This window comes from Scyliorhinus torazame, chromosome 19, assembly GCF_047496885.1.
Source record: "Scyliorhinus torazame isolate Kashiwa2021f chromosome 19, sScyTor2.1, whole genome shotgun sequence".
NCBI lineage: Eukaryota > Metazoa > Chordata > Chondrichthyes > Carcharhiniformes > Scyliorhinidae > Scyliorhinus > Scyliorhinus torazame.
Genome location: NC_092725.1, coordinates 85,286,034 through 85,302,412, shown reverse-complemented (window position 1 = coordinate 85,302,412; position 16,379 = coordinate 85,286,034). Strand labels below are relative to the sequence as shown.

The 16,379-nt window shown below is 50.3% G+C and overlaps 1 protein-coding gene across 1 annotated transcript in view; it reads left to right on the top strand.

Moving 5' to 3' along the window:
• The window catches only part of LOC140395960 (stimulated by retinoic acid gene 8 protein homolog), a 91,921-nt gene that overhangs the window by 18,288 nt on the left and 57,254 nt on the right, over nt 1–16,379 (top strand). Inside the window, exons 3-4 of the mRNA XM_072483988.1 lie at nt 8,635–8,710; nt 13,782–13,863. Coding sequence (XP_072340089.1) covers nt 8,635–8,710; nt 13,782–13,863 — 158 coding nt within the window. The remainder of the gene's footprint in view (nt 1–8,634; nt 8,711–13,781; nt 13,864–16,379) is intronic.

Genomic DNA, 16,379 nt, shown 5'->3' with positions numbered 1-16,379 from the left:
AAGAGTGCCCCCACGGCACAGGCCCGCCCGCGGATCGGTGGGCCCCGATCGCGGGCCAGGCCACCGTGGGGGCACCCCCCGGGGCCAGATCGCCCCGCGACCCCCCCCCCAGGACCCCGGAGCCCGCCCGCGCCGCCTTGTCCCGCCGGTAAGGTAGGTGGTTTAATCTACGCTGGCGGGACAGGCATTTTAGCAGCGGGACTTCGGGCCGGAGAATCGCGGGGGGGAGGGGGCGGGGCGCCAACCGGCATGGCGCGATTCCCGCCCCCGCCGAATATCCGGTGCCTGAGAATTCGGCAACTGGCGGGGGCACGATTCACGCCAGCCCCCGGCGATTCTCCGACCCGGCGGGGGGGTCGGAGAATCTCGCCCCTGAAGTCTGTCCAGGGTGGATACAGGATGAGTTGGCAGGGTAGGTGAAAGGATGGTGAGTGGGTGGGGTGACATGGATTGGCATGAGTTGGCACTGAGTTGCATAGGGACTATAAAGGGCCATTGGAGGATAGAGGGATATGGGTTGGCATGGAAGGTATGAAGGGTGGGTACATGGCATGAAAAGCATGGGCTGGAATGAATGGGGCATGGTGAGTGTTTGGCGAGGGGGGGGGGGAAGTGGCTGAGGACTGCAGGGACATTTCATATATATTTTTTTTAAAAGTTATTTTTATTTTCCTTTTTCACATTTTCTCCTGCATTTACACCCATCAACAATAAGCAATAATCAACAAGATATGTCAATCCCCATAATAACAACGATCCCATCCGCCCACCAACCCCCAAACATCAGCCCGCATGTTTACATAAACAAATGACAAAAAGGAATCGGGGATTACCCAGAGTCACCCTTAATCTACACAGCCCCCTCCCCCCACCCCCCACCCCCAACGTTCAATGTTATCCAGCTCTTGAAAGTGCATAATAAATAGTGCCCATGACTTGTAGAACCCCTCCGAGTTCCCCTCAGTTTGAACTTAACGTATTCCAACAGGCCCCCCCGCTACGCCAGGGCACAGGGTGGAGAGGCTGCTCTCCATCCCAACAGGATCCGCCTTCGGGCGATCAACGAGGCGAAGGCTATGATATCTGCCTCCGCACCCGTTTCCAACCCTGGCTGGTCTGACACCCCGAATATGGCCTCCTGGGGACCCGGGTCCAGTTTCACACGCACCACCTTGGAAATTACCCAAAACACCTCCTTCCAGTACTCCCCTAGCTTTGAACAGGACCAAAACATATGAACGTGATTCGTGCCCCCCCCCCACTCCCACCACGCTCACACACATCCTCTACTCCTTCAAAAAATCAGCTCATCCTCGCCGTCATGAGATGCGCTCTATATGCCACCTTCAGCTGTATCAGCCCCAACCTCGCACATGAGGTGGAGGCATTTACTCTCCGGAACACCTCACACCAGACCCCTACCTCTATGACCTCTCCCAGCTCTTCCTCCCACTTTGTTTTGATCCCTTCCAGTGGTGCCTTATCCTCTTCCAAAATGGCTTCGTACACCGCTGACACTGCCCCCTTCTCCAGTCCCCTTGTCGTCAACACCTCCTCCAGCAATGTGGAGGCCGGTTCCTCTGGGAAGCTCTGTATTTCCTTCCTGGCAAAATCCCGAACCTGCATGCACCTAAACACTTCTCCCTGCTTGTGGTATTATCAGGTATTACAGTACCCCAGAGGCCAAAGACCATTGGTTAAACCTAGGAGTTTACCATTGGCTTATGGTATGTAGCTCCGCCTTGACAGGCGGCGTATAAGAACCGATGCCATCCCAGCAGCCCTCACTTTCTGTACCGAAGCTGCTGGGGAACAGTTCTAGATGATTAAAGCCTTCAGTTATGTTACAACCTCGTCTTTGAGTGTAATTGATCGTGCATCAATTTAATCGACTACACTTAAGCTGAAAGGATGGATCTCCGAATCAAGCCTGAGTGTCTACAACTCAGCCCCCATGCGGAGAACTCAACGGCGATATTTAAGCACTGGCTGGCGTGCTTTAAAGGCTACCTCGAGACAACCGGAGGCACCCTCTCAGGAGAACAGAAACTGCATCACCTGCACTCGAGAGTAAGCCCTGGGATCTTCACCCTCATCGAGGAGGCGGAGGACTTCGATGCTGCGATTGAACCGTTAAAAGGACATTATATCCGCCCTGTAAACCAGGTCTACGTATGTCACCTGCTTGCAACTAGACGGCAAAGCCCCGGGGAATCGTTGGAGGACTTCTACCGTGCGCTACTGGTGCTGGGCAGAAACTGTGGCTGCCCGCAAGTTTCGGGGAGCGAGCACACGGAACTTCTAATCCGGGATGCCTTCGTAGCAGGTATGAGCTCCTCAGAGATCCGCCAAAGACTCTGAGAAAAAGACACCCTGGGATTGAGAGAGGCACGGGCCCTGGCAGGGTCCATGGATGTTGCCTCCAGAAACGCACAGTCCTATGCGCCCGACCACGCGGTGGCCCCCTGGGCTGCGTGGCATCCCGCAGCGGCAGCCCCACTGACCTTCCCCGTGTCCCCGCAGGCCTGCGCTGTAAGGCGGCCTGCTAACTCCGTTGGACCCCGCTGTTTCTTCTGCAGGCAGGCGAAGCATCCCCGCACGCGCTGCCCGGCCCGCACCTCCACCTGCAAAGTGTGTGGCAAGAAGGGCCATTTTGTGGGGGTCTGCCAGGCACGAGCCGTGGCCGCGGTCTCCAGTGACTCCGGACCGCCGCGGCAACCTTCCCTTCGGGCCCTAGGTGGCCAGCACTCACCGCCACCCCCCTATCCTAGGGCCACGTCCGACCCACGGGCGCGGCCATTTTGCCCCTCGGACACCACGCTGGACGGATGGGCGCCGCCATTTTGTCCACCCCTGCCGCCATTTTGTCTATCCCCGACCACCATGTGCGATCCATGGGAGACGCCATCTTGGATGGGGCCCCAGGCCCCCAGCACGGCCGATTACACGCTGCCCGATCACAACCCGCAACTGCTCCATCTGGCCTCGGTGACGCTGGACCAAAATCGACCTCAGACACTCGCACCAGCAACGACAACGGTCTTCATCAACGGCCACGAGACGTCTTGCTTGATCGGCTCTGGGAGCACGGAGAGCTTTATACACCCCGACACGGTAAGGCGTTGTTCACTTGTTACCCACCCTGTAAACCAAAGAATCTCCCTGGCCTCCGGGTCACACTCAGTGGAGATAAAGGGGTTCTGCCAAGCAGACCTCACTGTCCAAGGCAGGAAATTCACCAAGTTCCGCCTTTATGTCCTGCCGCACCTCTGCGTGGCTACCCTCCTGGGGTTGGACTTCCAATGTAACTTGCAAAGCCTGACCTTCAAATTTGGTGACCCTATACCTCCCCTTACTGTCTTCGGCCTCGGGACCCTAAAGGTCGTCCCGCCTTCCCTGTTTGCGAACCTCACCCCGGATTGCAAACCAGTCGCCACCAGGAGCAGATGGTACAGTGCCTAGGACCGGACCTTCATCAGGTCAGAGGTCCAAAGGCTACTGAGGGAAGGGGTCATTGAAGCGAGCAACAGTCCCTAGAGAGCTCAAGTAGTGGTGGTAAAGACTGGGGAGAAACTTAGGATGGTCATTGACTACAGTCAGACCATCAACAGGTTTACACAGCTGGACGCGTACCCTCTCTACCGCATATCCGACCTGGTGAACAGGATCGCCCAATACAAGGTCTTCTCCACGGTTGACCTCAAGTCCGCTTACCATCAGCTACCCCTCCACACTAGTGACCGCAAGTACACTGCCTTCGAAGCAGATGGGCGGCTCTATCACTTCTTAAGTGTTCCCTTTGGTGTCACTAATGGGGTCTCGGTCTTCCAACGCGAGATGGACCGAATGGTTGACCGGTACCGCTTATGCAAAACGTTACCGTATCTCGATAACGTCACCATCTGCGGCCGTGACCATCAGGACCACGACACCAACCTCCGGAAATTTCTCCAGACCACGAAAATCCTTAATTTAACGTATAATAAGGATAAATGTGTATTTAGCACCGACCGCCTAGCCATCCTCGGCTACGTGGTGCGAAACGGAGTTATAGGCCCTGACCCTGAATGCATGCGCCCCCTTATGGAATTCCCCCTCCCTCACTGCCCCAAGGCCCTGAAGCGCTGCCTCGGATTTTTCAGTTATTACGCACAGTGGGTCCCTAACAACGCAGACAAAGCCCGACCCCATATCCAGTCCACAACCTTCCCCCTGTCGACGGAGGCCCGCCAGGCCTTCTGCCGCATCAAAGCAGACATTGCAAAGGCCACGATGCGCGCCATCAACGAGTCCCTCCCCTTCCAGGTCGAGAGCGATGCGTCCGACGTAGCTCTGGCCGCCACCCTCAACCAAGCGGGTAGACCCGTGGCCTTCTTCTCCCGTACCCTCCATGCTTCAGAAATTCACCATTCCTCAGTCGAAAAAGAGGCACAAGCCATAGTAGAAGCTGTGCGACATTGGAGGCATTACCTGGCCGGCAGGAGATTCACTCTCCTCACTGACCAACGGTCGGTGGCGTTCATGTTCGATAATGCACAGCGGGGCAAGATAAAGAACGACAAGACCTTACGGTGGAGGATAGAACTCTCCGCTCCACCTACAACTACGAGATCTTGTACCATCCTGGGATGCTAAACGAGCCTTCTGATACCCTGTCCCACTGTACATGTGCCACCGCACAAGTGGACCGCCTCCGAGCCCTCCACGAGTACCTCTGCCACCCGGGGGTCACTCGTTTTTTCCACTTCATTAAGACCCGCAACCTGCCCTACTCCATCGAGGAGGTCAGGACAGTGACCAGGGACTGCCAAATCTGCGCGGAGTGCAAACCGCACTTCTACCGGCCAGAGAGGGCGCACCTGATAAAGGCTTCCCGTCCCTTTGAACGCCTCAGCATGGACCTCAAAGGCCCCCTCCCCTCCACCGACCGCAACGCGTATTTCCTGAACGTGATTGACGAATACTCCAGGTTCCCATTCACCATCCCCTGCCCAGACATGACTGCAACCACCGTTATCAAGGCCCTCCAGGGTATCTTTACACTGTTCGGGTTCCCTGCGTACATCCACAGTGATAGGGGGTCCTCCTTTATGAGCGACGAACTGCAGCAATTCCTGCTCAGCAAGGGCATTGTCTCAAGCAGGACGACCAGTTACAACCCCCGGGGAAACGGCCAGGTAGAGAGGGAGAACGGAACGGTCTGGAAGACCGTCCTACTGGCCCTACGGTCCAGGAATCTTCCAGTCTCCCGCTGGCAAGAAGTCCTCCCGGAGGTCCTCCACGCCATCCGGTCTCTGCTCTGTACAACTACCAGTCAGACACCTCATGAACGTCTCCTTGTCTTCCCCAGGAAGTCCTTCTCCGGGACCTTGCTCCCAACCTGGCTCGCAACAACCGGACCCATCCTGCTTCGGAAGCACGTGCGGGCGCACAAGTTGGACCCGTTGGTCGAGAGGGTCCACCTGCTGCACGCTAACCCTCAGTACGCCTACGTGGCGTCGTCTCTCTCTCCCTCTCACAGCACCTCACTGGAGGGTCAGTCCTCCCGCCACTCCTGCCTAGGCCCTCCCACCCACCGGTGCCCCTTACAGGGGCCCACCCCTCGGGCCAACCGTTCGCCCCAACAGCACCGTCTAGGGGTAACGAAGATGCCATGGAGGCCACAGTCCCGGAGTCGCTGACTCCCGGACCCCCACCAGAATGACCACCGAAGCCCAGACGATCCAGGAGGACGACCAGGCCACCCGACCGACTGATTGTTTCACTGTAACTGCAACTATAAACGGACACTGACTGTATTTATCTTCCACGCTTGTAAATATTCTCGACAACTCTGTAAGGAGATATCACGTTACCTCCGTATCTGATGATACCATGTTAAGTGCAATTGTAACCACTGGCCACCACCCCCGCGGGACTCTTTTTTTAACAGGGGGTGAATGTGGTATTATCAGGTATTACAGTACCCAAGAGGCCGAAGACCATTGGTTAAACCTAGGAGTTTACCATTGGCTGTTGGTATGTAGCTCCGCTTTGACAGGCGGTGTATAAGAACCGGTGCCGTCCCAGCAGCCCTCACTTTCTGTACCGAAGCTGCTGGGGAACAGTTCTAGTCGATTAATGCCTTCAGTTATGTTACAACCTCGTCTTTAAGTGTAATTGATCGTGCATCACCGCTCTAGCCCATACTTCGCTTCCAGCTCCCCCAATCCTGCAAACCGACCCCGAAGAAACAAATCCTTTCGCGTCTTAATCCCCTTCTCTTCCCATTTCCGAAAACTTCCATCCCACCTCCCTGGCTCAAATCTGTGGTTCCCCCGAATCGGCATTTCCCTTGACCCTAAACCCAACCCGAAGTGTTGGCGAAACTGCCTCCAGATTTTCAATGAAGCTATTATTACCGGACTCCCTGAATATTTCCCGGAGCTATCGGGAGCGGCGCTGTTGCTAGTGCCTTCAGCCCCGACCCCCTGCACAAACTCTCCTCCATTCTGACCCATTGAGAATCAACCCCTCTGACCCAGTTCCGCACCTTCTCCACATTCGCCGCCCAGCAGTAGTACAACAGGTTCGGGAGACCCAAACCCCCTGCCTGCCTTCCCCTCTGTAGCAGCACCTTTCTCACTCTTGCCACCTTTCCGCCCCATATGAATGAGGTAATCCTTCCCTCAATTTCCCTGAAAAAAGACTTTGGCAGGAAAATTGGTAGGCATTGAAAAATAAACAGGAATCGCGGCAACACATTCATTTTAACCGCCTGTACCCGACCCGCCAGTGACAGAGGAAGGTCGGCTCCCCTTGCCAGATTGGCTTTCACTCGCCCCACCAAACTAGTGATGCTGTACCTGCGAAGCCTCCCCCACACCCGGGCAACGTGCACCCCCAGATACCTAAAATGAGTCCCTGCTCTACGGAATGGCAGCCCCCCCTCCCCTGCCCCCACCCCTGGCCGAGACACCACGAAGTACTCACTCTTGTCCAGGTTCAGCTTGTACCCCGAGAAAGACCCAAATACCCGCAGTAGCTCCAATATTCCTCCTCTCGACGCACTCGGTTCCGACACATACAGCAGCCGTCGTCGGCATATAAGGACACCCTATGCTCTAGCCCCCCCCCCGCACTATTCCTTTCCATGCTCCTGAACTTCTCAATGCGATGGCCAACGGCTCAATCGCAAGTGCAAACAGCAGGGGGGACATAGGACATCCCTGTCTCGTCCCACGGTGGAGAGAACAATATCTCAAACTGATATTATTTGTGCGGACACTCGCCTTCAGCTCCTTATATAATAGCTTTACCCAGTTCACAAACCTTGGTCCAATCCCAAACCGCTCCAGCATTGCCATCAGGTACCCCCATTCTACCCGATCAAACGCCTTCTCGGCGTCCAATGCCACAACTACCTCTGTTTCCTTCCCTTCCGCCGGTGCCATAAGAGCGTTCAAAACTCTCCTAATGTTCGAAAACAGCTGCCTCCCTTTCACAAACCCCATCTGATCCTCCCCTATCACCTTCAGGAGGCACTCCTCCAGCCTACCCGCCAGTACCTTCGCCAATACTTTTGCGTCTATGTTCAGAAGTGATATGGGCCGATACGACCCACACTCCGTTGGATCCTTATCTTTTTTTAGCAACAGTAAAATCGATGCCTGCCCCAAGGTTTGCGGTAACACCCCCTTCCCTATCGCCTCCTCAAACATCCCCACCATCAGGGGTGCCAACCTATCCTTAAATCTTTTATAATATTCCACTGGAAACCCATCCGGCACTGCCACCTTCCCCGACTGCATCCTCCCAATCGCATCCTTTATCTCCTGCTCCACAATTGCTCCTTCTAATGTAGCCCTGTCCCCCTCCCCTAGCCTCGGGTACTCCAACCCATCTAGAAATTCCTGCATCTCACAGTCTACCCCGGGTGGCTCTGACTTGTACAACTTCTCATAAAACTCCTCAAAAACCTTGTTAATCAGCACTGGGGCCACCACCAACTTCCCTGCCCTATCCTTCACCTGAAGAATTTCCCTTGCCGCTGCCTCCCTCCGGAGCTGACCTGCTAACATATCTCCATGTTCATAAACTGCACCCCTTGCTCGTCTCAGTTGGGGGACATTTCATATTTTATTGTCTTAAAATAATGTTGGACACTGTGCCAGAGGCTGGCTTTCTGTCCAGTCTACCTCTGTATCCAGCAGCCTCCTCAGTTCTCCAAGGGCTGAGCTCTAATCTAGCTTGCCCTGGATCAAAAATCTGAATATAGGCAGCTATTTTTAGAAGTCAGATTTGTGGAGCTAGGAATTCTTCCGATTCTGCGCACCCGACACGTAGACGAAAATCCCGGCTGATAGCTCCAATACACTTCATGCCTGTAAGGTCTGCTATCTCCCTCTGCTTAAGGGTGATAGAAATAGGCATGCTGTACAGCATCAGGCAAGAAATAATTGTTCTCTTCAGGGAGGTGGGGAGGGGTGGGGGGGGGGGGGGCACTATACAAGAGCTGACATGAGCAATATAGCATGAGACTGTCCCTTTTACTCTGAACAAACAACAGATTATTTTAGCAACAGAGACACCGCTGAATTAAATGGTTTTCGTTATGTTAACAGCTAAACATTGGCTATTATATTTTACTCAAAGTGGCAGGTACTGCGTAAGGCAAAGAACTACATACTGGATTTAGAAAGAAAGCTAGAAAATTTGCTGAAACTCAAAGGTTAGTATATACAAGACTATTAAAATAATTAACTTCCTTTTTCTAAATTAAGCCCAACATCAGCAAACAAAGAGGTTAGTCACTGAGTTCTGATAACTGCAGTGAGCTTAAATGGATATGTTAAATTCACTTTGGATTAAAGGTTGCTCCCTATCCAATTACAGAAGCAGACTGATGAATGATTGGAGGAAATGGATTTAGGGTTACATATGCACAAATACTGTTTGTGATGGATATTATTGGCAAGTAGAGAAGTTACCTTAAACCAGTATCGAACCTTGGTTAGACCTCAGAAGATTTGAACAGAAGATTTTAAAAAATTGGAGTGTTTTGCACAGCCTTGACACCACATTATAAGAACATAGAACAGTACAGCACAGAACAGGCCCTTCGGTCCTCAATGTTGTGCCGAGCCTTGTCCGAAACCAAGATCAAGCCTACCCACTCCCTGTCATTCTGGTGTGCTCCATGTGCCTTTCCAATAACCGTTTGAAAGTTCCTAAAGTGTCCGACTTCACTAACACAGAAGGCAGTCCATTCCACACCCTAACCACTCTCTGAGTAAAGACCCTACCGCGGACGTCCCTCCTATCTCCCACCCTGAATCTTATAGTTATGCCCCCTTGTAACAGCTACATCCACCCGAGGAAATAGTCTCTGAACGTCCACTCTATCTATCCCCCTCATTATCTTATAAACCTCTATTAAGTCGCCTCTCATCCTCCTCTGCTCCAAAGAGAAAAGCCCTAGCTCCCTCAACCTTTCCTCATAAGACCTATCCTCCAAACCAGGCAGCATCCTGGAACATCTCCTTTGCACCCTGTCCAATGCTTCCACATCCTTCCTATAGTGAGGTGACCAGAACTGCACACAATACCCTAAATGTGGTCTCACCACGGTCATGTACAGTTGCAGCATAACCCCAGGGCTCTTAAGCTCAAACCCCCTGTTAATAAACGCTAACACACTATAGGCCTTCTTCACACCTCTATCCACTTGAGTGGCAGCCTTCAGAGATCTGTGGACATGAACCCCAAGATCTCTCTGTTCCTCCACAATCCTCAGAACCCTGCCGTTGACCCTGTAATCCGCATTCAAATTTTTCCTACCAAAATGAATCACCTCGCACTTATCAGGGTTAAACTCCATCTGCCATTTTTCCGCCCAGCTCTGCATCCTATCAATGTCTCTGCAGCCTACAACAGCCCTCCACTTCATCCACTACTCCACCAATATTGGTGTCATCAGCAAATTTACTGACTCATCCTTCAGCCCCCTCCTCCAAGTCATTGATAAAAATCACAAATAGCAGAGGACCCAGCACTGATCCCTGTGGTACACCGCTGGTAACTGGTCTCCAGTCTGAAAATTTTCCATCTGCCACCACCCTCTGTCTTCTATGTGATAACCAGTTACTTATCCAATTGGCCAAATTTCCCTCTATCCCATACCTCCTTACTTTCTTCATGAGCCGACCATGGGGAACCTTATCGAACGCCTTCCTAAAATCCATGTATACGACATCAACTGCTCTACCTTCATCTACACACTTAGTTACCTCCTCAAAGAATTCAATCAAATTTGTGAGGCAAGACTTACCCTTCACGAATTGGTGTTGACTATCCCGGATTAAGCTGCATCTTTCCAAATTGTCATAAATCCTATCCTTCAGGACCTTTTCCATTAACTTACCGACCACCGAAGTAAGACTAACCGGCCTATAATTACCAGGGTCATTCCTATTTCCTTTCTTGAACAGAGGAGCAACATTCACCACTCTCCAGTCCTCTGGCACTATCCCCGTGGGCAGTGAGGACCCAAAGATCAAAGCCAAAGGCTCTGCAATCTCATCCCTTGCCTCCCAAAGAATCCTAGGATATATTATATCTGGCCCAGGGGACTTGTCGACCCTAAGATTTTAAAAAATTGCTAATACATCCTTCCTCAGAACATCTACCTCCTCCAGCCTACCCGCCTGTATCAGACTCTCATCCTCAAAAACATGGCCCCTCTCTTTGGTAAACACTGAAGAAAAGTATTCATTCAATGCCTCTCCTATCTCTTCTGACTCCATGCACAAGTTCCCACTACTGTCCTTGACCGGCCCTAACCTCACCCTGGTCTTTCTTTTATTTCTCACATAAGAGTAAAAAGCCTTGGGGTTTTCCTTGATCCGACCTGCCAAGGACTTCTCATGCCCCCTCCTAGCTCTCCTAAGCCCATTTTTTAGCTCATTCCTTGCTACCTTGTAACCCTCAAGTAACCCAACTGAACCTTGTTTTCTCATCCTTACCTACACTTCCTTTTTCCTCTTGACAAGACATTCAACCTCTTTTGTGAACCATGGTTCCCTCACACGGCCATTTCCTTCCTGCCTGACAGGGACATACCTATCAAGGACACGCAGTATTTGTTCCTTGAACAAGCTCCACTTTTCATTTGTGCCTTTCCCTGACAGTTTCTGTTCTCATCTTATGCTCCCTAATTCTTGCCTAATTGCATCATAATTACCCCTTCCCCAATTATAAACCTTGCCCTGCCGTATGGCCCTATCCCTCTCCATTGCAATAGTAAAAGACACCAAATTATGGTCACTATCTCCAAAGTGCTCTCCCACAAACAAATCTAACACTTGGCCCAGTTCATTACCCAGTATCAAGTCCAATGTGGCCCCACCTCTTGTCGGCCTATCCACATATTTTGTCAGGAAACCCTCCTGCACACACTGTACAACAACTGCCCCATCCAAACTGTTCGACCTATAGAGGTTCCAATCAATATTTGGAAAGTTAAAGTCAGCCATGAGAACTACCCTGAGACCTCCACACCTATCCATGATCTGTTTTGCAATTTCTTCCTCCACATCTCTATTACTATTTGGGGGCCTATAGAAAACTCCTAACAACGTGACCGCTCCTTTCCTATTTCTAACTTCAGCCCTTAATACCTCAGTTGGCAGATCCCCCTCGAAATGCCTTTCTGCAGCCGTTAAACTATCCTTGATTAACAATGCTACTCCTCCACCTCTTTTACCACCTTCCTTACTCTTACTGAAACATCTATACCCCAGAACCTCCAACAACCATTCCTGTCCCTGTTCTAACCATGTCTCTGCAATGCCCACAACATCGTAGTCCCAGGTACCAATCCACGCTCCAAGTTCACCTACCTTATTCCGGATGCTCCTTGCATTGAAGTAGACACACTTCAACCCACATTCCTGACTGCCGGTACACTCCTGCGACCTTGATACCCTCCTCAGTACCTCACTACTCTCAACACTGGCTTTTGGACTACAGCTTGTTTTCCCATCCCCCTGACAAATTAGTTTAAACCCCCCCCGAAGAGCCGTAGCAAATTTCCCTCCCAGGATATTGGTGCCCCTCTGGTTCAAGTGCAAACCGTCCTGTCTATACAGGTCCCACCTTCCCCAGAATGTGCTCCAATTATCTACGTAACTGAAACCCTCCCTCCTACACCATCCCTGCAGCCACATGTTTACCTGCACCCTCTCCCTGTTCCTCAACTCGCTAGCACTTGGCACCGGCAACAAACCAGAGATGACAACATGGTTTGTCCTGGCTCTCAGCTTCCACCCTAGCTCCCTAAATTCCTGTTTTAAATCCCCATCCCTTCTCTGACCTATGTCGTTGGTACCGATGTGTACCATGACTTGTGACTGTTCCACCTCCCCCTTAAGGATTCTGAATACACGGTCCGAGACGTCACGGACCCTGGCACCCGGGAGGCAACATACCATCCGTGAGTCTCTTTCGCTGCCACAGAACCGTCTATCTGTCCCTCTAACTATCGAGTCCCCAATAACTATTGCTCTCCTGCTCTCCCTCCTTCCCTTCTGAGCCACAGGGACGGACTCAGTGCTGGAGATCCGTTCACCGTGGCTTACCCCTGGTAGGTCGTCCCCCTCAACAGTATCCAAAATGGTATACTTGTTACTGAGGGGAACGACCACAGAGGATTCCTGCACTGACTGCTTCATCCCAGCCCTTCTCACCGTCACCCATCTATCTTGATTCTTCGGAGTAACTACATCCCTGAAGGTACTATCTATGACCATCTCTGCCTCCCGAATGATCCGAAGTTCATCCAGCTCCAGCTCCAGTTTCCTAACGCGGTTTCTGAGGAGTTGGAGATGGGTGCACTTCCCACAGGTGAAATCAGCAGGGACACTGACGGCGTCCCTCACCTCAAACATTCTGCAGGAGGAACATTGCACTGCCTTCCCTGCCATCCCCTCTAGATAACTTGTGGACATAGAGGCACCAGAGAGGAGGGAAAAAAACGATTCACAAGAACGGCAACAAAACTGAAACTAAAGACAAGGCTCATGTCTGTAGAAAAAAGAGAAAAGGCTGAAACGTGACCGAACAAAGGTTTTTTAAATGATGGGACCTGATAGGATAGACATAAAGGGAGGAATCTCCCTTCATTTGTCAGTCAGTTTCAGACAGAAAACCAGAGTGCAGCTTTCCAGCTCCACAGCCGTGATTCCTCTCCAGATTTTCTGACACTCTGTGCACAGAGAATCTGGGGTGTGGTATACGCTGTCACTCTGGCGGGGTGCGGCCTGATAAAGCTAGCAAGGCCCACTCCACAGAGATCAGGCACCATCTTTAAAGGGCGCCCTGCTCTGTGCAAAAGTAAATACCCCCCTAGACACGGAGGGTGCCCCCACATGCTTTGGGCCACCCCCTCCCTCCTAAAGGCATACGCGCAACCTACTCCAAAGGCATCAGAGCACTTTTCCACACCACAAGCATCAGGGCGACCTCCCTCCCACCCCCAAAAGCATCAGCATCAGGGCACACCCCCACCTCGCAAGCATCTGGGCAACCTCCCTCCTTTGGCATTGGCACTTTGACAATGCCCAAAACTATTTACACCTCTGGTTATGTGGTATTCTTATGAACAGAATTAAATGTATCATTTCAGTTTGTTCCTATAAATTTCTGGCAATATTTGTTCGATAGCATTTCAAATTGTAACTAAATGTCTCTCTTGTGATCTTCACAAATCTGATTCATCTTTTTAATATCTTGCAAAATGACAGAAGCATATCATTTGGAAGATGGGCATCCATCAAATTTGGAAGAAATAAAAGAACAATACATCAATTACTACAAGGAGCATTGGTACAGTATGAGAAACAATGCTGTTGTACTTACAGTTAATTAGTTCAGCATGAACACTGAAATAACGCCCGTTTTTTCCAATGGGATAAATTTTTCCGGGCAAATTCGTTGCTTCATCATATGAATTATGATTCAAATATGCTTCATGGATCGAGAATGCTTTGACCTTGCTCTTCAGCGTGTTTCAGTTCATTTTGTCCCATTATGAGCAGCTCATTTTATTTTCCGGACATGATAAGAGCTTCATCTTTACTTTTTGCCATAGTTGTGATCATACCTCTGAACATTACAAAATCTCTGCTAATTGTTGTTTTGTTACTTTGAAAGTTCAAGGCAGTTATTAACTTTCAGTTTGAAAACAGACTTTTGGTACTTTCACATTTAATTGGGTGATTAAAGCACGTGTTGACCATGATATTGTATCAGTTGATTCCCCTCTGGTTAATGTGTCAAACTTTGGTTGGTACCAGCACCCTGAACCCATATAAATCGGGTGGATGGGGAGGCCAGAATGATGTTCTGCTTCTCACCAGCAGTTATTTTTAAATAGGAGGATCAGACTCTGATGACATAATTTAACCAGCGATCTGAACAAGGAAGCCACTTTGGTTCCCTGCCAGATGAAACTAGTCAGGAAAGGCACAAAGAGATAAGTTTTGAAAAATACTTTCACTTTCCTTGCGGGAGTAGGATTGCTCCTCCAGGCTTCACAAGGAAACTTAAGACCCATTTTCCCCATGTGCCCTTCCCCACAACCCCCCACCCTAACCGTCCTTATTGCCCCCGCTGCAATGTTACCAGCAATGTGAGAAGTGTTGAGTGGCCTGTTTGCCTGTGGGCCAATTGAGACCCGTAGGTGGCCTCTGACTTCCTCCCGCCTCTACTGGGATTTCACCTGCGGCAAATGTCAGGTTGAGGAATGCTGGCCAGGCAAGGGGGGAGTGGCGGGGTTGTCTCCTTCTTGAGGCCCCTGACTCTCATGGAGGCCCCCCCACAAGGTATAATAACTCTCCCCAACCTTTCCCTTACCCCTGCCCTGTGCTCCACACTCAGCCTTCCCTGAAGAAGAGGAGCCACGGAGTCCAGGGTATTGCGGGAGCAAGGCTGGCAGGAGCAGCAAGGAGTGTGGAGGTTGAACCTCGCGCATGTGGAGGTAGAGTTGACCCTGTGCAGTGCTTCGCTCCAGAATCCCCCAGAGACAGCAGTAGCCAGTATGAAATAGGTTGGATGAGGTGCATCATTCCCAATAATGAGTTTAGAAGGCATTTTAGATAAGAATCAGATGTGAATAGAATATTAGTAGAAACAGATGATTGGGAAGATCAATGAGGTATACATATTATAATGTCTAGAGTCAAGGAATTTGATCGGGGCAGACAACCAAGTTAACAGAAGGTAAAATCAATGTGGAAACAAAGGTATAATTGGCTGGATCCTCAGAAACAAGGCAGGCCAGTAAACACCTAGCAGGCAGAAGCAGACAAGCCAATTTACAGCTGACAGCCTCTATGTCTTAGAGCCAAGGAAGTGCAGAATATCTTTGTAAAGGCAGTTTAAATATCTTCACTTGACCAGGACAAGACGTTTCCCAGACTTGATTATCACCCCTGTATTGTATTATAAACTGCTGTTTCGTAATTTAGAGATTTATTTAATTTGGATGGTGTTTGGGTAACAGAAGCCTTAAGGAGTTCAGGTATCGTAGATATATTTTGAAACAAGAGGTACATTTTACATCAGCTGTGTGTGTGTGTGTGTGTGTGTGTGTGTGTGTTTAGTAATTCACAAACTTTAATTATCGTAGGGTAGAGTAGTCCTGTTCGTGAGCATTTAATAAATAGTCTTTTAATAATTGTTGTACGATGACTGGGCTACCTATTCTCATTGGGGTTTCACTTGTCTCCTCACACCATTACAAAAACCAAATGTGTACACCCCACAAACCAGTGTCCCAAGTTGGGGTACCCTCGCAGATAAGATCAACGTGGTTTGTGACACGTATGACCTGCCCATGCCAGTTCAGGTGGAGGTACGCAGCATTCAGATTTTGTGCTGCCTCTTCATTTATCTGATTGTAACATATGGTTGAGCAGCTCCTGTGCTGTTGCCTCCCTCTGCATTCAGTGGTGTAGTCATCCTTCTGTTCTTAAAGGTAGTCTGTCCCTCCCAACGAGAATATGTACTAAATAATCGTACAGTGAAATTCAATGGTGTTGTCGGATCAGATAAGGCCCCTGACCTATCCTGCATGAATAAAGAACAATATATTATGGAATTGTGCAGCTATCAGTGCTACATTTGTGTAAGGTGTGATGCGAATGCCTGTTATTGTGTCACACATATCTATGTTGTAACGACTATTAAAAGTGAAATTCTTCTTTTTATTTGAAGTATCATTTGACTGTTAATTCGTGTGTAATTTGCGTTGGTCTGATTTATGTTGAAGTAAAAACTGCAAAAAGTGAAGTCTTGTTAGTAATTTCTTCATTTGGAGGTAATTTAGAAAATTTGATTAT